The sequence below is a fragment of the Megascapheus bottae genome, chromosome 12 (assembly GCF_031878675.1).
Source record: "Megascapheus bottae isolate mThoBot1 chromosome 12, mThoBot2.hap1, whole genome shotgun sequence".
In the NCBI taxonomy this organism is placed as follows: domain Eukaryota; kingdom Metazoa; phylum Chordata; class Mammalia; order Rodentia; family Geomyidae; genus Megascapheus; species Megascapheus bottae.
In genome coordinates, this window is record NC_143520.1 from 29308027 (window position 1) to 29333083 (window position 25057).

Below are 25057 nucleotides of genomic sequence, written 5' to 3' on the forward strand. Positions count from 1 at the left end.
TCCACCTCACTCCAGTTAGAATGGCCAGGATCAAGAAATCTAATAACAACCGATGCTGGAGGGGATATGGCCAGGAGGGATCACTACTACACTGTTGGTGGGAGTGCAACCACTATGGAAAGCAGTATGGCAGTTCCTCAAAAGACTAAACATAGAGCTCCCCTATGACCCAGCAATTCCACTACTTGGCATTTACCCAACTGTCCAGAAACAAGGACATACTAAATCCACTAGCACAACGATGTTCATTGCAGCACTATTTACCATAACAAAGATATGGAACCAACCCAGATGCCCCTCAGGTGATGAGTGGATCAACAAGATGTGGTTGGTATTTGTACACAATGGAATTCTATGCTGCTGTCAGAAAGAATGACATCGCCCCATTTGTTAGGAAATGGAAAGACTTATAAAAAATCATATTAAGTGAAGTAAGCCAGACTCAAAGGAACATAGGCTCAATGGTTTCCCTCATTTGTCATTATCAGTAGAAACCTTGGGCTCTCATAGTAGAGATTTGCAATAGAGCAAAACCTAGATACATAAGGCCATACAGTGTGACACTAAATGAAAGTAACTCTAGGATATAGAAACAAAAGCCATCTAATGAGTGATTGTTGTCCTTAATGTACTATGTTATCTCTCATCTCTTTTGCTGTCCCTTGGTTATCTCATATTGTTACAGTATCTCACTTTGTTATCTGATAATGCATATTTGGTTATTTGAAATTGGATAGGAAAGGGGGGAAAACAAGATGAGGGGTGGGAGTTGGGGGAAGAGAAATGGGGACCAAGACATGAGAAAGGGTATCAATGTATGTGAATTAATGCACCTTCTATCTGGCGAATATAATGTAATCCTTCTATTAATTACAATAAAAAGTATATGAAAAAAATAAAATTAAAACCTCTCATCACTAAAAGCCACCATTAAAAGGTATGATGGGGGGCTGGAAGCATAGCCTAGTCTTAGAGTGCTCACCCAGCATGCACAAAGCCCTGGGTTCGATTGCTCAGTACCACATACACAGACAAAGCTGGAAGTGGTGCTGTGGCTCAAGTGGCAGAGCACTAGCCTTGAGCAAAGTGTCCAAGTACAGTGCCTAGGCCCTGAGTTCAAACCCCAGGACTGGCAAAAAAAAGGTATGGTGGAAGAAGATATATTTAATATACATACTTGTTAAATATACATTAAACATACAGAATAACTCTTTGAAATAAAATTTAAAAATCCAGACCAAAGACCTTAAACAAGCACATCATAAAAGAAGTATCAATAAAAACTATAAGAAAAAAACTATTTAATGACATTAATCATAGAGATATGCAACTTAAAACTACAAGATGACTTTACACATTATTAGACTCGCTAAAATATTTTAAGCTACTTACAAATGCCAACTTTGTGAGAAAGGGCAGTGACTGTAACTCTGTACTGCTTCTGAAGGCAACATGAACTATTACTACCATTTGGAAAAGTACTTGATAGCATCTGCCAATGCTGGTCACCTCACCTACGACCCCCAACTTCTACTCTTCGGCAGCAGATATGAGGTCAAAGGTTCACCTAAAAGCCTGATGACCAATTTTATAGAAACTCGATTTAAATATTTTCAAAGGGAAAACAAATAGCCATCACCAATGAATTGAAAACAAATATGCTACAATTGAACCAATACTGTACAATAGTGAAGAATAAACTACTACACCAACTAACTTAGATAAAAGTGAGATATGTGATCACAGATAAAAGAAGCTAACTACAAAACAGTACTAGGTGATCCCATTTACATAAAGTCCAAGGATAGGCAATATAATGCATCCTGACTGAAGTCAGGACAATCGTTACTGTTGAAGCCTAGAAACTAATAAGACAGTGAGTAGTGGCTATAGCTGTGTGTACATTTATAAAGATTTTGTAAATTATATACTTACATTTATGCTACTTACTGTGGGTTTTTTATATTCAAAAGTAGTATGTTAAAAATAAGTTGGGGGACTAGGAGTGTGGCCTAGAGATAGAGTGCTTGCTTAACATGCAGGAAGCTGTGGGTTCAATTCCTCAATACCACACATACAGGAAAACCTAGAAGTGGTAGTATGGCCTTGAGAAAACCCAAGGACAATGGCCAGGCCCTGAGTTCAAGCACCAGGGCTGGCAAAAAATAATAATAATAAATTGGTGGAGGAAACAGTCATATTGGACACAAAAAAAAATCCTAGATTATGTAATAAACTAGAATCACTAAGAGAGATTATATTTCTATGCCCAGAAGGTTTTTCATAATAGAACAAATCCTCTCCTATCTAAAGTGTTGAAAAAAATTGTACAAAATATAATAGTCTTTGTCTCTCATTCCCCTCAGAAACTTGGAGCAACAGGATACAGAATCTCTACAATCTCTCTTCCTTTAATCATGAAGCAAATTTAAAGAATGAAGAAGATTGGTGACCATGAGCTCCTCTGTAATATCAATATTCAAAACCATTTCCTACTGGAGTTCCTAGCAAAAGCAATAAGGCAGTAGAAAAACATAAAGGGGATCAAAATAGACAAGAAGCAGAACTATCTCTTTTTGCAGACAGCATGTACCTATAGGTAAAGGACTCCATAAAACTCTCCCCCAAGCTACTATAGCTAATTCAAACTTTTTGTAAAGTTAGCAGGGTATAAAATCAACCCACAAAACTCAGTATTTTTCTGTATAAGAAGATAGCAACTGAAATCAGTAAAACAACTCCATTTGTAATAGCATCAAAATTTAAAAAAAAAAAACCTAGAAAGTAACTTAACCAAGGATATGAAGAACCTCTACAATGTTAACTTTAAAAAATTAAAGAAGGAAATTGAGCAAGACACAAGGAAATGGAAAGACTTTCCATGCTCCTGGACTAGCAGAATTAATATTGTAAAAAAGGAAATATTGTCCAAAACAGTCTACAAATTCAATAGAATACCCAGAAAAAAATCCCAATGTTATTCTTCAATGAGATAGAGAAAAATGATCCAAAAAGTCATATGGAACCACAAAAGACCCCAAATCACAAAAACAATCCTTAGCATGGAAAGTAGTGGCTGAGATGTTAACATTGCTAAACTTCAAACTCTACTACAGAGCTATAGTAATGAAAACAGCTTGGTTCAAGCACAAATACAGGCCTAAAGATCAATGGAACATTGATCATTATCACTGTTAAATGACAACTCCTTCATACAACTACTTAAATAATTTTTTTTTTTGCCAGTCCTGGGCCTGAGCACTATCCTTGGACTTTCTCAAAGTTAGAGCTACCACTGAGGCTACCACTTGAGCCTCAGCACCACTTCTGGCTCTTTTTTATGTATATATTACCAAGGAATTAAACCCAGGTTTTCGTGCATGCTAGGCAAGCACTCTACCACTAGGCCAAACTCACGGCCTTAAATAAAGTTTTTTAAAAAATTTATAGTAGCTGGGCACCGGTGGCTTCTGCTAGTCAGGAGGCAGAGATCTGAGGACTGTGGCTAAAAGCCAGCCTAGGCACAAAAGTCTGTAAGACTCTTATCTCCAGTTAGCCACTGGAAAACCAGACATGGTGCTGTGGCTCCAGTGGTAGACTGCTAGTCTTGAGTTGAAGAGCTCAGGGATAGCGCTCAGGCCCAGAGTTCAAGCCCCATGACCAATCAAAAAAAAATTATCAAGGAAATGAATATAACTAAAGTGCATTATATTATGAATGTCATAAAAATATTATTATATACAATTTTACAATTAATATGCACACTAATAAAAGAAAATATATTTGAAAAATATACAAAACCATGTTCCTCCTTGATGAATTTTCAGTTCCCTCCCTTTAGTGTAGGTTTTCTGCTTCATGTGGTTTTTGCCTTGTATACTTTACATCATACAAGCCACTATGATGAAAATGAGATATACAACTGTGGGGGCAGGAAGTTGGGAAGGAAAAACCTTAAGAAAAGGAGGGAAATGTTGACATTGTTCAAAAAGAAATGTACTCACCACCTTTACAATAATAATAAATAATTTTTTAAGGAGAGAGAAAAAAGCTTTTGCTTACTAATTCTTTTTTTCTTTTTGTTTTTTTTTGGGGGGGGGTTACTTCCAACATATTTACTGCCTATCATCACACTTAACAATGTTATATCTGAACACTCAAACACAGTGAGTCCTCATGTTTGTGAACAGAACACATGTGTGACTGCTCAGCCTGGTTTCCAAAAGATTTTCAGACAACTCACCAGGAAATAGAAACTTAATAAGGTAACAGAAATTAAGAAATCCCTTTAAGAGAGGTTACCAATTTTTCCTATTAGAGTTTCATGACTATATAGTCATGCATTGCTTAAGAATAGTATCCATCTTGAGGAAATACACCATCAGGCAATTTCATCCTTGTGTAAACCTCAGCATATTTGCACATTAGATGGCATGAGGTCACTGGGTGACGCAATCTCATGGGACTACTATTACCAATGCCAATGTGGTTATGCAAGCTGGAGAGCAAGAGCAATACCATCTACCCTCGTAGCTCTGAGGCATTGTATGTTTTTTATACAAGCCAAGAACCCTGGAGCCTTATTCAGCCACTGCTCAAATTGGCTGGGAGATCAACTGATTAATACAGGGTAACCTAATCATTCACAAAGGAACACAGAAAGGTCTTTAGTCTTCAATTCTAAAAATCCTTAGGTTTCAACCAGAACCCGAAATGTGCATACAAACATACATGCCTATTCCACAAATTAGAAACATAGCAAGCATTAACAAAATCCTAGCCAAAGGCTACTAGGGAGAATCCTAATATAATCAAATTTCTACCCCAAGGGCAAGAGCTGCCTGGCAAAATTGATATCCCTTGGTAACAACCATTATCAAGGTGCCAATTTTTCATCTTTTCTTTATTTTGGCTTGCTGCAGAGCATCAAGAACCACTTTAGTAACACATGATCTGTGTTTGTCCAGGTATAAAATCTCTTTTCCCTGCAGGGAGGAATCTAGGCCAGAGTCTTAGACCTCAAAGCTAAAGAATGTTGCCTAGAGAAGGGAAGAACAAGGCCTAGATAACCTAGAGGCTACAATCCATCTTTCACTCAGTGCCAATACTGAGATGGTTATAGGAAGAAACAATTCTCTTAGGCATATTCCACTGAGTAAAACAAAGGGATCTACCTCCTTCTCTCAAGCATTGCTGTTTTCCCAGTGCCCTCAGTCACTGAATCTCCGAATCTGCAGTTTACATTCTGACAGACATATACCCAAGCTTCTAAATGGGTTGAATGTGTCCATTTCCACCTCGGAAGCTGAGCATCCATGTCTGATGCTCGGGAGGCTCCCTAAGAGTTTAGACATCAACAAAGCCCTTGTTCAACTGGGGGAAAACCTACAACCACTAAGTCAGACCACTCTGCCTCCTGAGAAGTCCTATTTGCACCTATTTCCTCAATTATCTCCTCTACTTGTATTTACTGAACCTAACTGTACGTCACACACACACACACACACACACACACACACACACACACACTCATTCACGCACTGAAATTTCTCTACTTATGTTGAGAAAGGAAGATGCTGGTTCTTAGTGTCTTCATGTCACTTATTTCAGCATCTTCTTTGAACTCTCCAAGTAATCAGGAAAAGTAGTCATATCTGGTTACAGCATCAATGCATAAACAAATCTAAAATGTGACTTTATACCAAAAATGGTGCTGTGTGAAAGAGATGGAGTGACTGAGATTCTCTCTCTGTGGAGGGTAGAAGGTCTAGAATCTTCTACCAGACAAATATTCCAGAGATACAAAGCCAATGAAGGAGAATAAAGAACGGGCAGGAGGAATTATGTATCCTTCCATCTATCCATCCATCCATCTATCTGTCTATCTATCTATCATCTATCCATGCATCCATCCATCCACCTATGTGTATTATCACTGTATATAGATATGATATACTCAATATATTTTCTATTTATTACTTATTTAAGAAACTGGCTGGGCCAGGAGTTTGGCCTAGTGGTAGAGTGCTTGCCTGGCGTGCACGAAGACCCACATTTGATTCCTACATACTACATACATAGTAAAAGCTGGAAGTGGTACTGTGGCTCAGGTGGTAGAACTCTATTTCTGAGAAAGTGCAAAGACAGTGCTGAATCCCTGAGTTTAAGCCTCAGGACAAAGAAAGAAAGAAAGAAAGAAAGAAAGAAAGAAAGAAAGAAAGAAAGAAAGAAAGAAAGAAAGAAAGAAAGAAAGAAAGAAAGAAGGAAGGAAGGAAGGAAGGAAGGAAGGAAGGAAGGAAGGAAGGAAGGAAGGAAGGAAGGAAGGAAGGAAGGAGAAGGGAAGGGAAGGGAAGGGAAGGGAAGGGAAGGGAAGGGAAGGGAAGGGAAGGAAAAGAAAAGAAAAGAAAAGAAAAGAAAAGAAAAGAAAAGAAAAGAAAAGAAAAGAAGAAACTAGCTGATGTACTTATAGGATTGGGAAGGAAGGAAGGAAAAGAAAAGAAAAGAAAAGAAAAGAAAAGAAAAGAAAAGAAAAGAAGAAACTAGCTGATGTACTTACAGGATTGTCAAACTAAAAGTGACAGGGGAGGTCAACAGGCTGGAAGCTCTAACTGGATTTGATGGTCTTGTCCTGAGTCAGAATTTCTTCTCTGGGAAACAGCAGGCTTTGTTCTTGAAGCCTTTAGTTGTCTAGATGAAAGCCACTCTCACCCTCTCTATCCAAGATCATCTACTTTCCTCAAAGATGGTGGATATTAACCACAAAAATCTTCCAAGATTTCTCCAAAGATTGTAGCTATTCATATTTCCCCCCAAGGAGCTTAAAATCTTCCTCTCAAGACAGAATGCCTTCACAAGTGCTAGATTTGTGTTTGATGAAACACCTATGAATCATAGCCCAGCCAAGCTGACACATAAAACTAATACAACACCTGAAAATCTGCTCAAGGCCCGGTGACACCTAAATTTTCTTCAGGCAATACCGAGGCTCCAAAGTACCTTCTCTGTGTCTAGAGAGGATTCTCTGCTCATGAAGAGGAAGTCGGGGAGGAGAAATTCAAACCTCAATGGCTTGAGTATGGAATTAGCCTCTAGTTAAACTCCAAAGTACCTTCTCTGTGTCTAGAGAGGATTCTCTGCTCATGAAGACGAAGTCGGGGAGGAGAAATTCAAACCTCAATGGCTTGAGTAAGGAATTAGCCTCTAGTTAAACTTAAGTCATACACAATCCTCTTCCTCCAAGAGTTAAAAATTAATCCTGCTGGTGTTCCAGCAACAGGCCTCCAAATGGGTGATTTCAGTCTGTTTTGATTTTGGACAAGAAGTGTGACTAAATGCATGCCTTGGCTAAAACCTCCTTCCACCTCTTCAGGTGACACTTTTGTCCTATGATGAATACTGCATGCATACTATGCAGGCTCAGTCTAAAATGGCAAGTGGCACAATTAAAAGATAGTATGATTTTTTTTAACAGTGCCTACCAGGAAAAGGAGGAAGAATATTACCCTAAATGATCAATTCTCTTGCTATTTGTAGCAGATAAATAAAGCTTTTGCATTATTCATAATCAATCATAACTCATGGTGCCGAACACTGGCTGAGTCAGGCCTTCAGGTGCTGATTGGACTGCCCCTCAGGGCTTCCTTCCCTTTACCACCCCAAATCTAGGAACATTAACTAGGCTTCCAAGATAACTGGTTGATTTGACTTCACACCTCAAAAATTACATCTTTTCCAAGTGGTGCTATAAAACATCTTTGGGAGAGTAATCAAAGACTAAAGAATAAAACACTGGAGGCCAGAAGGAAAAAAAAATCAATGAAAGTGCTCTGAGCCTAGCTTTGTGACTCTTGACTAGTTCAACTCACTTAAAGCTCTCAGAGGGAGAAATGGTGTCTTTTACTTGTTCATTAGCACAGTGCTAGGTACTCAGGAGATGAAAGGAACAAGGCTGAATGAACAAGAGAGACAGTAACCAAGAGAGACTGAAACCAAGATGCAGACAAGGTAAAATTTCTCTTTAAATTGCATACCCCATCTAGAATCCTGATGCAAGCTGCCAGTACTCCTGTCATGTTTCTGCTGCTTCAAAGCACACACTACTGTTTTATTCAGAGCATCAATCCTACTCAATCTAGCAACATACAGACTTTCCCTCATGTTCTTGAGAGAACCACAAAGGAATAATGGAGTCCCTTCTCCTGCCCTAAGGTTTGGCCACCCTGTAACCAGAACATAATGAACCCTCGTTACACTGAATTCAAGACGCGCCCAGCAGCTTTGCTGAGTTCAAAGTGCTAGCTCTCATTAATTATCAGTCACCATGTCGAATCTGATGTTTAGACCCATGTCTGCTGTATAATTGAGGTCCGTGAGGATATTAAACAATAAAGCAGGTATAGATCCCACAGAGAAGTTTGGTGCCCTTCAACTATCAATTAGCTAACTTGAGGACAAAAGGAAGCGCGCCCAGACTCACATATTTTGAATTATATATTAGTGCAGCAATTCCTGGCCACAAGGGTATCAGTTCACCCTCAAGAGTCCATATGAAAAGCTCCAGGTCCTCTTGTTCATCATGAAGCATTATCTACTGAGACTTCTGTGCACTAGACATGGTAGAAGATCAGTAGAAAACCAACACCAGTGACAAACTCATTTCCGACAATCATGTTGTTCCTCATCAAGATGACCCTGACAAAATCAGACCAGCTTACCTCATCTGGAAACATAGATGACATTACCCTAACTTATAAGCAGTATAACTCTACTTGTTCACCCTAGAAATGTATTTCTAATTTGACTTCATTCCATCCTATTTCTTATATTGAGGTACTGTTCCTCACATGCAATCTAGTCTCACCCACCACTCTCATCTTCCCAAAACTCAGTACTTTCAGATTGTTTTAAGACAGAGAAAAGAGAAGCTTGCAATCCGATTATACTTCTTTCTTGAGGCTCAGAGAAGGAAAGTAAAAGAGAGAACAGGCTTAGTCGTAGAACGTAGCTTCAATACCAGGCTTTCTGGATCTGAAGGACCCTGAATGTGCTCAGCCATTGTGGCACAAATCCATGTTGCTAGGGTTTGAATAATATTTGATAGTGCCAATAAGGAAGCTGGTCCTGGATATGGCAATGTAAGATATGTTGAAATCTCTAAGAAATGATCCTAATACAACATAATCAGGTTATTGTCGAGGCTATCCTCAGGAGGAATCAATGCAGGACTCAAGAGAGCATCACTGTCAAAGAAGCAAAGCTTCCCAGCCTCTGCCTTCCTGTCTCACCATGTGATCTCCCCTTCTCACCTGCACTACTGTCACTATGGCCAACCACCATGCAGTCCTCACCAGAGCCAAGAGGGCTACTTTCTAAAGTATCTAGTCTCAAGCATGTTTTTATAGCAGTAGAAAGAGATGAACACAAGAAGTAGCACTGTACCTCAAGTGGTAGAGCACTTGCCTTGAGCAGAAGAGCTCAGGGACAGCATCCAGGCCCTGAGTTCAAGCCCCATGGCCAAAAAATCAAAAGCAAAAGAAACAAAGGTTCTCAATCAAATCACCTGCATGTGAGAAAAACAGTGTTTTCAATAACACATTTTATTTGTTTAGCATTTTCTGTGGTCTCCAGGATTCTATCTAATGGTATGGAGCCTCAGCCTCCATTTCATCCTCTGTGGAAAGGAGAGACCATGCCTACCTAAAAAGTGATTGCTAGGAGGAGGGACATGTCTGACACATATTTGGTACCAAAAAAATGTTGATGCTTATACTGGCCTAAGATCAGAAGAGAGAAAATAATCAATAGGACTTGTTACAACAGTAACCTTAAGTCAGATAACAATCTAGTGCCCCACAGTGCTCTGAGATGAAGTCTTGCCTTAAAAAGGTATTTCCTATATAAATGTACTTAGTTTGGTTTGGTCAAACACTTCACAGGAAGCTTTGAAATCTGTGAAGACACTGGGAAGGAAAGGGGAGAAGGAGCAGAATGCATTCTGTGTGTTTCAAAAGCACACGGAAACGGTAAGTATCCTGGGGTGCTTGAGGAAAGCAGGTTCTGTCTTACTACAGTTCTAGTGATCACAGCACTTGTTTAATCAAGGAAGCCATTTGGGTGGAAGTAAAGGACCTAAATCCAACTCAAAAAATTCAATGGAATTATTACTTATGACTGAGATGAAGCCTAGACACCAAAACTGAGAAAACAAGACTGCAGGTCAGCCTTGGCAACTGGAAGAGGAAGGTGAAAACATAAATGGCAAGACGAAGCAACCCACACACATGAATGCTGCCTTATGATTATTGACTGCCCTCCCCGGAGTGCATACAGAGGCCCTGACCATCTCATGGACATTCTAAAAGGGGAGATGGCCTACCTACTTCTTTTCCCTCGTACAATCTGTACATCTTGTCTCAGGGTTGAAATGGATTCCTTGCCTTCCCTTTTCTATTTATGCCACTACTCAGCATGGTCTGGTTATTTGACAAACAACTTTGTGAAGGATCCCAAGTCATGAAATTAAAAGTGTCTACCAATTTTAAGATCTACACACTTGAAGTCAGATGAACCCCCAAAACAACTCAAATTCCATGAAGAACAAAAATAACACTCCACAGTTCCCAATAGATGTACCTACCTACACATCTGGATATTTTGCTGGCTTTATTAAATATTAAATTTGCCTGGCATATTCCTGCCCCTTATTTTTAAACACAATTATCTTCTGGCCTCCGTGAGTGATAATATTTCCAGTTGACAATCACCTACTAGATGCAGTGTACTACTACGAATCCCTCATTTTACTGCCCTCAGATATTTGTCCCACACAACTCATGCCTAAGACCTAAAACCCAGCTTAACACACATGTCCTGAGAGGCCATACTTACCTCTGTCCAAACATCAGCGTCGACTTGGTTTCAGCTTCATTGAAGACAGAAGGAGAACAGCAAATGACGATGGTAGTTCTACAATTCCCACCTAGGGAGTCTTGGAGAATTCGAGTCATCTTGCTGTCCCGGTATGGCACATGAGTTTTCTAGTTAAGTGAAGAACAAGTAGAGAGTTAGCAAACAGGCAGGTCAGGAATGGAGAAACTGAGCTTAGAAAGAAGCAAATTAGGAGTCAGTGGTTAGGTCTTTGGATTTAGAATGTCCACTCTTGAGACCTGGATCACTGGAAATTAACAGAACCGTTCACACTTTCTAATGCCAGCAATAGGCATCCACAGCCAGAATTTTTTTCTTAGTCTTCCTCCAAGCAGGAAAACAAATGAACCTCTGATGTGTGTGACAGATAAAATGCAAACCCCAAAGGCAGCTTCCCGAAGTGTTATTTAATAGAAGGGGCCAGGATCACTTACTGTTCCTTCTGCCAAGGCAGAGATCACATTTCCAAGAGCAGACAAAGACTTATTGATATTTTTAGCTTCGTCAAGAACAGCACCCTCGGCACCAGTCTTGCTAACCTGCAGGAGAGAGGAGAAAAACTGTGTCACAGGATGGCACTGTGAGAGCAAAGCAGGAGAATCCTCCTAGAAAGCAAGGAAACACCAAAGTAAGAATCACATTGATCAAAATGGTCCCTGGAGCTCAGGGCTGGGGATTTGGTCTCTCTGGCTGTCATTTTCCTCTCGATTAGGTTTTAGTGGAATGGCTGAAGCAAGTGGGAGAACTGCAGATGTTTCCCTGAGGGACATCTCATCCATCCAAGGAAACCAGGCTCCAGAAATGCTGTCACCAGGGTCCTAGGAGAGGCAGCCACTGTCCCCCTTTCACAGGAATCAAGGAGATGCAGTAAAAGAAAATGATGTCCTTAGCCCCCATGAATGGACTGAGGGAAGAAATGCCAACTCAGTGCTCCAAATTCAGGCAAAGGAGCGCAGGTGCTGGGGATGTCTGTACAGACTATTCCTTCCCCTCCTACTCTATTAAAAAGGGGGTAAGATCCTGGAAATCTTAGATATAGATGATCGACATACCACATCATACATTACAAAATTATCTTTCCTTCTGCAGCCAGAAAGGCCATGCAGAGTGCCTCCTCTGTTGTGTTATTACTGGTTAGTTTCATATTTATAGCCTTAGCTCTGGGTAGAAAGGCAATAGGCAAGAGAGGTAGGAGAGCTAGAGGGACAAATATAATTTATGTCTCTGCTTCCCAGACAAGCACAGTAGCATGAGCCGCTGTTCTCTAAAGAATGGGAAGAGGAGGAGGAATTTTAAACTATACAAAGGTGATTTCAGTAACACCTAGGAGAATCCATAATGTTAGATGGGGGCTTATTTAGGCAGAGATTTCTTCAAATAGGACCAATCTTGTCTCTTGGAATTACGTATGCACATACCTTACTTACAGACAGGGATATTATGTATCTGATGGGTCACAAATCATAATGGTCTACTCGCACTATGGTTTTAAAGATGCTTTCAAATTTCAGCATCCTAAGATCATGAAATATACAAGGCAGGGACTATCCTCACCTTCCTTTTCACACACAAGAAAGTAAGCTCCAAATGTGTCACACACTGACTGCATAGAAGAAGCCATTGAAAGGAGATGGGAACCAAAGTCAAGAGTTCTGTTCTACTAGATCACACTGACACATTTACTTGGATAGATCCAGGGCAAAGGAAAACAAATGTGAACAAAAGGAGCCACAAGAAGAACATAGTTTAAAAACACTTCTTGGGGTCATTAGCAATAAGTCCTGACACTGTATAAACATCTTCTACTCTGAGAATTATAATAGGCAATTCTCAGGGACAACCCAGTTCTAAACACTCATCTCTGCACAAATCATTTTGTACAAACCCTTATATGCCACCACAGTCAAGTTAATGGTCAGTGAGGAACTAAGCAGTGCCGCTCTACTGCTCCCAGCCTGTCTTTCTGCCTCATGTCTATTTAAACTAAACTAACCAGCCCACACAGTAAAATTTTAGGTTCCTAGCCAGGCACAGCTGATGATTTTCTGCTCATGACAAATGCAAATGAGGGCATAATTCAGGTAACCATTACTTACAAAGATATTAGTAGCCATAACAACTTCAAGTATGGTACAGTGCTCTGAGTGGGGTTCAACTGCACAGTCAGAGAGACTAACATCCTCAATCCTTGCCCTGACAGGGACAGCCTGCTGATGTCAGTGATGATGGCAGGAAAGGGCATTGTGCACAGGGCCTGGCTCTATGATGTTGTGCATAGGTCTGTACCCACCCAGGCCACGGCTATAGAAACTTACAGTGAAGATCTGGAAGGAGACTGCTAAGGGGCCACTGGAGATTCCTAGAAGCCCATTTGGTGTGCAGTGTGGCCTGCCCAGCTCAGTGTCTGGGAGGGCACAGGACATTGGGCAGATGATAAAGAAGGATCCTCAAAAAACAAGAGAACAGCCAAAGCATATGGTTAAAAGACTGATCACAGGCCTGAAGGAACCAAGGCTGCCAGCATGAAACACTTTTCGGTCTGGGCACACTGTTGGAAAGAAGCAGGGGACACAGAGAGAGCCCTGGGCTCCACGTCTTCCATCAGCAACATCAACCTGCAGAGGCAGGCTGCCAGGTTCCAACATCATTGACTTTTCCTATCATCATTCGGACACAACATGGAGCCCCTTCTTTCCTCAGAAGTTTATGTGCTACCCACGTTTGTGCAGTGCCTTTGTCAAATTAAGTTCAGACACCTCCCTTGTGCCATTAGGTCAACTAGGTAAACTCTGAAGGAGCCTTCAAAATTCGTGCCTATGTGCAAACAGGAGACTTTAAGTCTCAAAGAGAGAGAAAGAGCAGGAAAACAAAGGCTAAATTTAATAACCTTAGCTACATATTAGAAACTTTAAAATCTCTTTAAAATCTGAGAATAAAAAGGCACAAAACTATACGATTGTGCATGACAGCATATAATAGGGAAATTATAGATAATACAAATAAAGAACCAATTACCTTTTCGCTTCCAGCCAAGTCAACCAAATAAAGCTTCCCACTGAGTTTTTTTTCAGTCTCCACATTCTCTTGTTTAATATTAATCAGGAAGATACTGTGACTCCTAGAGCTGTGCTCATTCATGTCTGAAAAGGAAAATCATTTATTGCTCTATAGAAAATACACATACACTGTAGTAAATCTCTAGTCTTAAAAACAAAACCCAACCATGCACGGTAGCTCCGGTTCTCTGAATTGGAGCCAACTTCAAAATTTGCAGAAACCCTTGCTGCTTCTTTAAAACAACTCTAACACAACTCTAATGCTGGATATCAATGACTCAAAATGTCTTAAAAAAGCAAAGAAAATAACCTAAAATGACCAACCAGCATGTAAGGTTATGTATTCTCCAGGTGCATCTGAAGTCTCACTTAATATCCTACTCCTGCCTGACTCTCCCAGAAGTTCACAGCTTCCTCCTGGCTCTACTTTAGATCCCCAGACTGTATTTTGGTGATTAGTACCTGATGAAGTCTATTTTAATTATGCATGTAAGTCAGGACTTCTCAGGAATATCATAAAGCTTTCTTAAGAAAGGATTAAAACTTTCTTAAGGAAGGACTAAGAAGTACATCTCTACACCCATGCTAAGTTCACAAGATTAAACATGCTTCAACAACTACAGAAGTTCTCACTGCTTAAATATGTTTCATTAGAAGAGTGCTAGAAAAGTCCTTCCTTCACCCAAGAAGCAGACAGATAAGACTCAGCAAATAGCCCACTCAATGAACACTAATGGTCATTTTTTTAGAGCCATCTTACTTCACTTAGAAAAATAAAAAAAACAGGGGCCGGGAGTTTGGCCTAGTGGTAGCGTGCTTGCCTAGCATGCACGAAGACCCGGGTTCGATTCCTCGCTACCACATATACAGAAAAAAACCGGAAGTGGTGCTGAGGCTCAAGTGGTAGAGCTCTAGCCTTGAGAAAGTCCAAGGACAGTGCTCAGGCCCTGAGCTCAAGCTGAAGACTGGCAAAAAAAAAAGAAAAAGAAAAAAACAAAGATTTCAGTTGAGAAAGATAATAAAAAAAAATCAGAGCTTTCCGTTAAACCATATATAATAACTAACTCAAAAACGATCAAAGGACAGAGTGTTCCTATAATCCTAGCTACTGGAACGATGAAGCAGGAAGATCAGAAGTTGGAGATCAGTTTAAGCAACTTAGTGAACCCAGGTATCAAAATAAAATTTTTAAAAAGGGCTGGTGTTATAACTCAGTGGTACAGCACTTGCTTACCATACAAGAGGCCCTGGGTTCAATCTCTAGCACAGCAAAAAGCAAAACAAACGAAACGGATCAAAAGCCTAAATGCAAAAGGTAAATCTGTAAGACCCATAGAAGGAAGCATAAAGGCATTTGGATGTGATCTTTCTTAGATATGACACCAAAAGAACAGGTAACAAAAGAAGAAAAAAATACTGTGCATCAAAGGAGACCAAACAGAATAAAAAGGCAACCCACAAAATGGGAGCTTTGCCAATCAGAAATCTGATAAGCATTTACATCTACAATATATAAAGAACCAAAAAATCAATAACAATAAAACCCCTCAAATTCTGAATAAAAAAAGAACTTGGCTATTTCTCAGTATGCAAATGACCAAGAAGAACATAGAAAAATATTCAAGGTGACTAACGATTAGAGAAATGTTCGTCAAAACCATGAATAGATATCACCTCACAATCATCAGGATGGCTTCTATAAACACACACACACACACACACACACACACACACACACACCAAAAAAATAACAAGTAATGTCATAGATACACAAAAACTGAACGTCCTACACAATATTGGGTGGAGTGTGTACACCTGACACCTCACCTATGTGGAAAGCTCAGACAGGATCAAAGTCCATTACTGTGAGGTCTCACCTCGAAAAAGAAATAATAACCAAACCAAAAGGGCTACCAGTCATGGCTCAAGTAGTGGAGTGCCTAAGCATGGCGCAATAAATTCAAGCTCTTAGTGTTGCCAGAAAATAAAACACATGGCAAGATGACGGTGACGACGACGACGATAATGATGATAATATCCTAAACAAAGCTATTTATTATTCTTTTTATTGTTGTTGTTGGTGGTGGTGGTGGTAACAGGGTTTGAACTCAGGACCTGCCACTTCCTGGGCAAGTGTTCTACCTCTTAAGCCATACCTTTGTACCTTTTTGCACTGTTGCCTAGGCTGGGGCCAACTGCCGCCCAAGTAGCTGAATTTCTAGATGTGAGCCACTGAGCCCAGCTCTAGCCCAGAAGTTCTGAAGCAAGGGACAAAAATGGGTCATCGGGCATGCCCTGATTCAACGATGACTAACAGAACAGTGGGTAACTTTTAAGCAGGAAGGACAGAAGTGGAGTTTGATCCACACTGAAGTTTTCCATATCTACTAATACTATGCTGCATGTTCTTGGGGGTAGAATGACTTAACAGTTGTGAATCATAGAACCTAGAATGGTCAACCAAGCACAACTTAACTCGTCTACAAAACAACAGTGGACTCACTACCTTCCCAGGTCATGGATTTTACTGGGCAGTTGTGAGGCTCCCAGCATTTTCCTTGAGGCAGCTTCCATCATCTGGTAATCCTCTGCTGAGATGCCACTGAGCAAGCTGACCTTTTCCCTCAACATTAGCACTAGAATATGTTAAGATGAGCTGCACTGCCCATACATCCCGTCCACATCTCATTTCTTCCTAAAGCCAAGAATCCTCATTCCTTCAGCTTCTATGGATTCCCTCTTCTTTGTTGGTGTCCTCCCATATAAAACAGACAACCCCAATTTCTTGAAAAACCTCTTCTGCTGGCTCTCAAAACTACAGATGTAGTGAGACATATGTGCCAAGGAAGAAGCAGTGGAGCAAAGGAGCCAAGTGAAATGTGCCCACTGATAACTCAGCCTGCTGGGGTTTCCTATGAAGCTCCAGCTCTGCCCCTGACCTCTGCTTTGCCTTTCTTTTCCTTTTAAGCAGAGAGCATAAGTCTAATAACATTCCATTCCTTGTGTAAGATTGACATTTAGAACTCATAAGCTTAGAGTTCTTTTGTACTTATTTATTTTAAAATTTTCTGCGTACTAGAATTTGCTAGACAGAATATCTCTCTCTCTCTCTCTCTCTCTCTCTCTCTCTCTCTCTCTCTCTCTCTCTCTCTCTCTCTCTCTCTCTCTTTCTCTCTCTCTCTCTTTTCTCTTCCCCCTCCCCATCTCATTTGTTCATTTGTCTGTCTTGGGGGGGAGGGGGAGCACAGAAATGGAGGGGCAAAGGGTGAACAAATGTGGCAGTGGTACTTGGTAGACACCATGTTGAAAATGAACTACATGCCTTGTGGGCAGGGACAAAAGGGAAAATCTGGGGAAGAAAACAAGGAAAGGGATGATAGTATCCAAATACACTCAATATGAAAATGTATCTCTTGAGCCATACCTCTGATTTGAGATATTTTTTTTTAACCTGAACAATAACATGGTTTAAAATAACTCAATTTAGAAGCTAACTTCTCACCTCCTTGATTGGTTGTTTGCTTTTCCTAATGTTCATGTTGAAGCTATCATCAGAGGCCAGACTCTCACCCAACATTGCCAAGACCTTAAGCATTCAGAGCGCAGCAGAATAAACTCTGACAGGAGCTGCCTGCCCCAGCTCAACTGGAGGTATATGAATCCTGGAGTCTGTCTTGATTGCTGTCCTTGACTCTCCCAGGCATTATTTTACTTGTACCTTCTCACTACTTGTCCTGCACAGGGGACATCTGCATCCTAAGTCTCAGGGAAATAAGCCCCACCACTGGACTTACTTGTGACAGCCACATGTCGGTTCGCTTTGCCTTCATCTATCACGTCCATGACCTCCTCGGGGCTTGACACAAACCTCTCGGTGCACCCCTGTGGGAACAGTGAGGTCAGGTTGGCCACTAAACAACTGAAAAGCAAACAAGACTCTGGACCAGCTGAATATTTTCTCCTTTCTTTCTAAAGGTCCAGATAAAGAACAAGAAGGCAGTATTGATTCCAACCACTTTTTCTCCTTGCCTAGGGCTTGAATTCAACATTAAAGAGAAGTCTGAGCAAACCCTGGGCAAAATAGAAATGAACTACAAAAGAAATGCTGGATTTTCCTAGATGTTGAAATACGTAGTCATCTTAAAGATTAAAAAAATCAATAAGAAGAAGGAATGGACAAAGCAGCTTTGCCTTCTATCTTTAGTTAACATTTTACCCATCAATAGACACTTAGAATTTCTACACAACTACAAAGTATAAACTACAAAGTATAAACTACTACACTCAATACAAAAATCACTTTAAATGTTAATAATATTAAGTAATTGTTAATAATAATTTACATAAAGAGGCATTGGTGGTAGAGTATATTCTTAGTATGTACAAGGACCTGAGATTGATCCTCAGCACCAAAAAATATGGGTTCTTATTATATAAATAGAACGTATAACTTACATAAATAAGTTAAATTGTAACAATTAAATGTTGATTTTTCTTCTCAATCAGATAAGCACAATATTCAATATTCTGGGCATTTTATGTAATATTTCTTTCAGTAGTAACTGGAGCGAAATTAACCACACTGCCAATCAAATCTTCCTCATACCTTTACATATGGGACTCTGTTTTTATCTTCATGAACAGCCAAATTGGTCTTGGAGACTGAAGAGAGGATAGTGATGACGTGCAAAGAAGAAAAGAAAAGTTAAAGACACTGTGTTGGAAGAAAGACAGATTGTTACAGAAGATATGAGCTTCAATCTTTTTGAAGTTTGTAAGCTTAAGCTGTGACTGAGAATGAGCAGATAGCCTGAAGGCAAGAGAACACCTCTATAAATTTCCATCCAGTCCTGTAACTCACTTTAACCTTCCTGGCTTTGAATTACAGAGCAAATAAAGACAAGCAGTCAAGTTACTCACCATCAAGTAAGTCCCTTATTTTGTCCAAGTAGATCTCAAAATAGGAAACCTTGTTAAAGAAAAATAGAAATTGGAATCAAAATGCCACACTGTATCTTAAAAACATCACTATTAGAACTATGAAAACTTTTTCTTCTGATTCACAGCTAAGAATAGAAGAGGAGGAGAGATGACGAGAGAAGGTCCTGAGTCCTGAGCTTCCTGCTTGGTCAGCTTGCTCTGTGCTTCTCTGTTAATTATGATCTACCTCAAGCCTTCCTTGGCTCCTCTGGTCTCCATTCAGAGGACATCATATGCTAGATGGACTATTACAGGTTCCAGATGTTACCTTAAAGATGTTACCTTAAAGAAACACTAACAATGCTGGGCACAGTGGCTCACGCCTGTAATCCTAGCTATTTAGGAGGCTGAGCTCTGAGGATCGCAGTTCAAAGCCAGCCTAGGCACTAAAGACTCTGAGACTCTTATCTCCAATTAATCACTAGAAAAGGGTAAGTGGGGCTGTGGCTCAAGGGGTAGGGTGGTAGCCTTGAGCTGAAGAGATCAGGGACAGCGCCAAAGCCTGCAGAATTCAAGCCCCATGTCGCACCAAAAAAAAAAAAAAAAGAGGCTGGTTAATGTTTCTTTTCTTTCTATGTGTAACAGTCTCCAGAGCTAACATCATCTGCAAGTAATTTTCAAAAATTAATAGACTTTACTTGATTGCAAGAAACCAACAAACTGGCCTGGAGGAGAGCACAGCCTTCACATACAGTGAGTCAAGAAAAGAATAAACAAACTACAAGAGCTCAGTAAGGTAACTGGAAAAGAGATGGTAAAACTGGTTTAAGCAAAATGTAGTTTAATAAAAGATGATTCGTCTGTGAGAGAAATGATTATTCTCAAACTTAGCCCAGGACCATTTGTGTTAGTATCTCTCACAGAATTTGCTTAAGCTTGGGACCAGGAGTTTGGCCTAGTAGTAGAGTGCTTACCTAGCATGGACCAAGACCTGGGTTTGATTCCTCAGTATCACATGCATAGCAAAAGCTGGAAGTGATGTGTCGCTCAAGTGGTATAGTGCTAGCCCTGAGAAAGCCCCAGGACAGTGCTCAGGCCCTGACTACAAGCCAAGACTGGCAAAAAAATAAAAATAAATAAAAACCACAGTGTTCTGAACATTACTGCAACCCTACTGGATCAGAATCTCAAGGAAATGGTCTAGGAATTGGTTTCTGAATTCTTCAGGGGAAAATTATGGTGGCTAATGGTCTACAGAGTACTTAACCTAAGAAGGGGGAGATATAACTCCATATGAAAGGGATGAGAGCAGAAGATCCATTGTATTTATAAACTAATTTGTTGAAGGGCAACACATTTACATAACAACTTAAAGATAATAAAAATATAATTTAAGAAACTACCTATACTACACACATAGTCTTGATATAAATGTATACAGAGCACAATATTAGGCCTCAATTTTCTCATCCATAACATGAACCCCCTAAACTTTATGAAGTAAAAAACAATTACTAGCATCCTATCATCTGTGTAAATCTTGCTCCTTTTATAATGGACAGAAAGCCCAATATAATCATGCACCACAGAACGATGTCAACAATGAACCACATACATAAATAGTAGTCCCATCAAATCCTTTTTGCCTAGTGACATCATAGCTTGCTTAGTTGGTATAGACACACTCCATGATGTTCAGAGAAAGACAAAATACAACAGTACATTTCTCAGAATATATATCCCATCACAAAAACTCTGAGATTGTAGGTGCACTTTTACAGTGGGGCTGCAACTACATGGATGCAACCCAATATCCCCGCTCTGGGCCAGTCCAGTCTCTAATTAGTAAAACATACACACTTCCTACCCTAGCAGTAATCTCTATCCTGTCTTAGCCCTGGTTCATTATCTTTATGTATCCACAAGTGGAACCACTTCCTAATTCTTGGGAGATTTAAGATGCTGGCTTTGAACCTTAGAATTTGAAGCTGTGCATCTTCTCTTAGTGGCAACAACACTGGTCTACTTGAACCTCTGTCCAACTTCGCTGTCAGTTCATCTCTCATGGATACACTACCTAATAAGTAAACAACACACTGCTTTTGACTTGCAGATTTTTTTAAATACATTGATATTATAAAGGTAATATATAGAAAGGTTATGGTTATGTAAGTCAGATAAAACTCTATCTGACTTCTTTTTTAGCAATATCACTCTTTCCCTTGCTATCTCCCAGTGTTTCCCTCCCTTCCCTATTTACAGGTTGTATCATTTATTCTCAACATAGTGTCCAGTGAGTGCCACTGGTCCATTCATTCTTTGTCCCACCATTTCTGTACCCATCCCTCCCGAAGACAAAGGAATGAACAAACAAGACAAACACAGAACAACAAGAATACAATCACAGCAACGAAGTCTAAAACCTTTTTTCCTTTTCCTGAAGTTCATTTCGATAAATATTAGTTTACCTGATCAGTTGCATCTTTGAGATCCTCTCCTAAGAAGATCTTCCTTTAATCCCATTCTGTGTAAATGCCTACAGATCTGTATAATTTATTATATCCCAATGTATTTTTTTAACCAGCCAGTTCTTTACTTGTAGATGTATAGGCACATTTGACTTACCACAAATGAGAGAAACAATGCAACCTATGTTTCTTTGGGTCTGGCTTATGTTTTTTTCATTTTGGTGGTAGTGGTAGTGGTTTGCTGTTTACTTTTTTTTTTTTGTAGTTCTAAGGATCAAACTCAGATTCTCATAATGTGAGGTAAGCATTTTTCTGTTGAGCTATGTGCCAGTACTTCACTGCTCTGTCTCTCTCCCATGCTGTCTCACATTCACATACATGTGTGCATACACATGTGCATGCATCGTTCAATACACACACACACACACACACACACACACACACACACACACACACACACCATCTACATCTTTATGTGCTGTTTGGTTCTCTAATCCTAGACATCTCTAATCCAGCCCTCCCTGTGGCCAGCTCTACTCTGCTACCAAACCATTCTATGTATTTCAGGGTATTTTTGTTTTCCATAATAAGATTTTTCTCCCATTTGTGAAATCTTAAACATCTAGTTTTACTATCATGGATTATCGAGAAAAATTAATTATATCTAAGAAGTCATACACTAGGTGCTGGAAAATCTGACCATCAGAATCCTGCTCATATTTAATACTAATGGAGGCAGAATTCTGATTTACTATTTTCTACTTTTTGTGGGATATTCACTTTTGTTATTGTACACAATAACATGCTCAGAAGTAATGCTTAAAATCTCTGTGGAATGAAATTAAGGAGGAGAGTATCAATATTGCCTTAACCCGTTTTCTTTGATTTAGACTATTCAAAATAGAGCAGCTGAGTCATCCACTTGAAATTATTACTTAAGAAATTAGCCAGCATAATTACAAATACAAAGCAGGAACCTGAAGTACAAACCCAGCTCTAGAACTTAAAAAGCATTGTTTCTCTTCTTTCTACCACTTCTTACTAGGACTGTTTTCATGTTTTTAAGATGTTTTCATCTTTATAAGACAACATTTCCAAAGCAGTAATTGGTTTAGCATCCTATCCAGGTTTATCATGCAAACCCTACAGTAGTCTGAAGTATTTAAATGTAAACAGTCTTAAAGAAGCGCTAAGCTCCCTAATCTTGATCCCATCAAAGCAACAAGCTTCTGTAACCTTAAGTGTGAGGACTCCAGCAGGAAGGGAAAGCAAGCTTAGCTAATAAAAGCTACTGTATGGAAACAGGATTTGCTAGATGCAATTGATAATTGGGCAAATAGTTTTAATATTCTTTCTATGTAATTTAAGAAAGCCAATTGCAGAAATAAGTAAGGGAAGATGTTTAATGTAATGGAAAAAGTACCACATGTCAAGTTGGTCCATTTTACAATCTATGAATAATTTGGGCTGTCTAAATCTTTCCTTACAATTCAACTTCCTATTTGTAAACTTCTGATTCTGGTGCACTAAAACCTTTACAGAAATCTTGTGAGTGATGGGCTCAGTTCTGAGATTTTTTTCAGAACAGCCTCTTCTACCAATTCTTTTAACCCCTGACTAGTTGTACTGCTGGAGGAACAGACTATGTGTATCTTGGATAGCGTGAATCAGGGCAGGGTATCTGCTCTGGGTACAGCCAGTGGGCCTCTTACCCCCAAAATATGAGATTAACAGGAATGTGAGAAAGGAGGCGGCAAACCTTCTTCCCAACAGGAGGAAGGTGTTCTAAAGTAAGAGAAAGAAGGAAAGCAGTAAGGCAGAAGAACAGAATATAGAGGGTATAGAGTTTCTTTGGGTGGCAGTGATGAAAATATTCTGCAATTAGGTAAGCCTCATGATAATAAACTTGGAGAATATACTTTTAAAAAGCAACAATAAATTGTTTTAAAAGATGAATTGTGCTATTACTGTTTTCTATAATGCTCTTAAATATCATGACAATTTGCACACTGTGACTTTATTCTTAGGTATTATATTTGTTACTTGATAAGACTTTCAACTAAGGTCACTTAGTTCCTGTTACTTCTTATACATGAATCTTTATTTTTCAAATACTTAATGCTTTTGAGTGCTAAAAAATGAATTTTGCAACCTGTGAGTTCTATTCTTTTTTTTTTTTTTTTTTTTGCCAGTCCTGGAGCTTGAACTCAGAGCCTTGGCACTGTCCTTGAGCTTTTTCAAGGCTATCACTCTACCATTTGAGCCACAATACCACTTCTGGCTTTTTCTATGTATGTGGTACCAAGAAATCAAACCATGCTAAGCAAGCACTCTACCTCCAGGCCATACTCCTGGCACCAAATTTCAATTTTTAGAGACACAGAGAGAAAGAGGAAAAGCATGACCTCATTTCCTGCCCTCCACAACCTTGACTCAGTCCCACTATCTGATTCTGAATCTTGTAACAATTTCCTCTATTTGTTTAAATAAGAGGTTTCAGTAATTTGCAAGCAAAGGAGTTTGAGTGAATATAGTCCTGAGGCCAATTTTTATAATTTAATAGCTGTAAGAGAGAAATCTCTTTTTCCATTCAAATTTAAGCCAGAATACAGGCTGGGATTTTAAATAAATAAATTAAAATAAAATAAAGGAAAAAAAGGGAGGAAGCATGCAGAAAATGTCCCCTGCTCAATACTTCTCAGGATGTGCTTTTTCCAAAACTAGCCTTTCACCCTCCCCCAATAGGGGATACAGAGAAATATAGTAATAATATGAGCCCAGCCAGAGTCACTTCACCCAGTAGCATACTTAAACCTGTGATAAATGTAGCATTTTAGTATTTTCCCAGCAAATCTGGCACTTTGTGTAAAACTTCTTTTTCTGGTATTAATAATACCTTGGGGGTATTGGAACAACTCTTTTAGGAATTGTTCTAACCCAAACAGGCATGTTCCAGTCCTATCTCTAGAAATCCACAGGGCATAGGACAGAATTCAAACAACTGTCAAGCTGATTACTCCAGGTTTAAGCAAATCACCCAGATGACCAACAATTGCCTACATCACTAAGTAACAAGACACTGTTTGACAGAAGGATGTCATTGAATTAAATAAGCTGAGCTTTTTTTTTTTTTTTTGGTTTGGTTGGGGTTTTTTTTGCCAGTCCTGGGGCTTAAACTCAGGGCCTGAGCACTGTCCTTGGGCTTTCTCAAAGCTAGAGCTCTACCATTAGAGCCACAGTATTGTTTCCAGCCTTTTCTATGCATGTGGTACCAAGGAATCGAACCCCAGGGTCTTCAGGCATGCTAGACAAGCACTCTACCACTAGGCCAAACTCCCGGCCTAAGCAGAGCTTTTACATAAAATGAGGAAGACACTGAGAAGCATGACTTGGAGCCATATCAGCAGCACATACCTTGATGTGAAACTCCAGGTTCTCATCCATGGAATAAATATGGTCAAAGATATCATGTGCGATCCTCGGGATGATGCCCATGAGTTGAGGGTCGTGCAGCTTCCCCTAGTGAAGAAGAACATAAGAATGCTGGGAAATAGGTGAGAGAGGAAAGGGATAATGCTTTAGGTTTTTGTCTTTTTTTTCTTTGACAACAATGCCACGTTTAATATGCTAAATATACAAATTGAATTTATGGATCATACTTTCCTGGGTCCCATGTAATAAACAGGG

General features: G+C 39.6%; 1 protein-coding gene across 2 annotated transcripts in view; it reads right to left on the reverse strand.

The window, feature by feature from the left end:
• Positions 1–25057, reverse strand: part of Kif5c (kinesin family member 5C) — a 170860-nt gene that overhangs the window by 68704 nt on the left and 77099 nt on the right. For both annotated transcript variants that reach the window (XR_016537260.1, XM_090342854.1), the window contains exons 4-10: positions 24785–24889; positions 18903–18951; positions 18589–18644; positions 17777–17864; positions 13942–14066; positions 11361–11465; positions 10888–11036 (exon numbers count right to left, since the gene is read on the reverse strand). Coding sequence is in view for 1 of the 2 variants with exons in the window: in XM_090342854.1 (XP_090198980.1) it covers positions 10888–11036; positions 11361–11465; positions 13942–14066; positions 17777–17864; positions 18589–18644; positions 18903–18951; positions 24785–24889 (677 nt within the window). In the remaining variant the exon portion in view is untranslated. The remainder of the gene's footprint in view (positions 1–10887; positions 11037–11360; positions 11466–13941; positions 14067–17776; positions 17865–18588; positions 18645–18902; positions 18952–24784; positions 24890–25057) is intronic.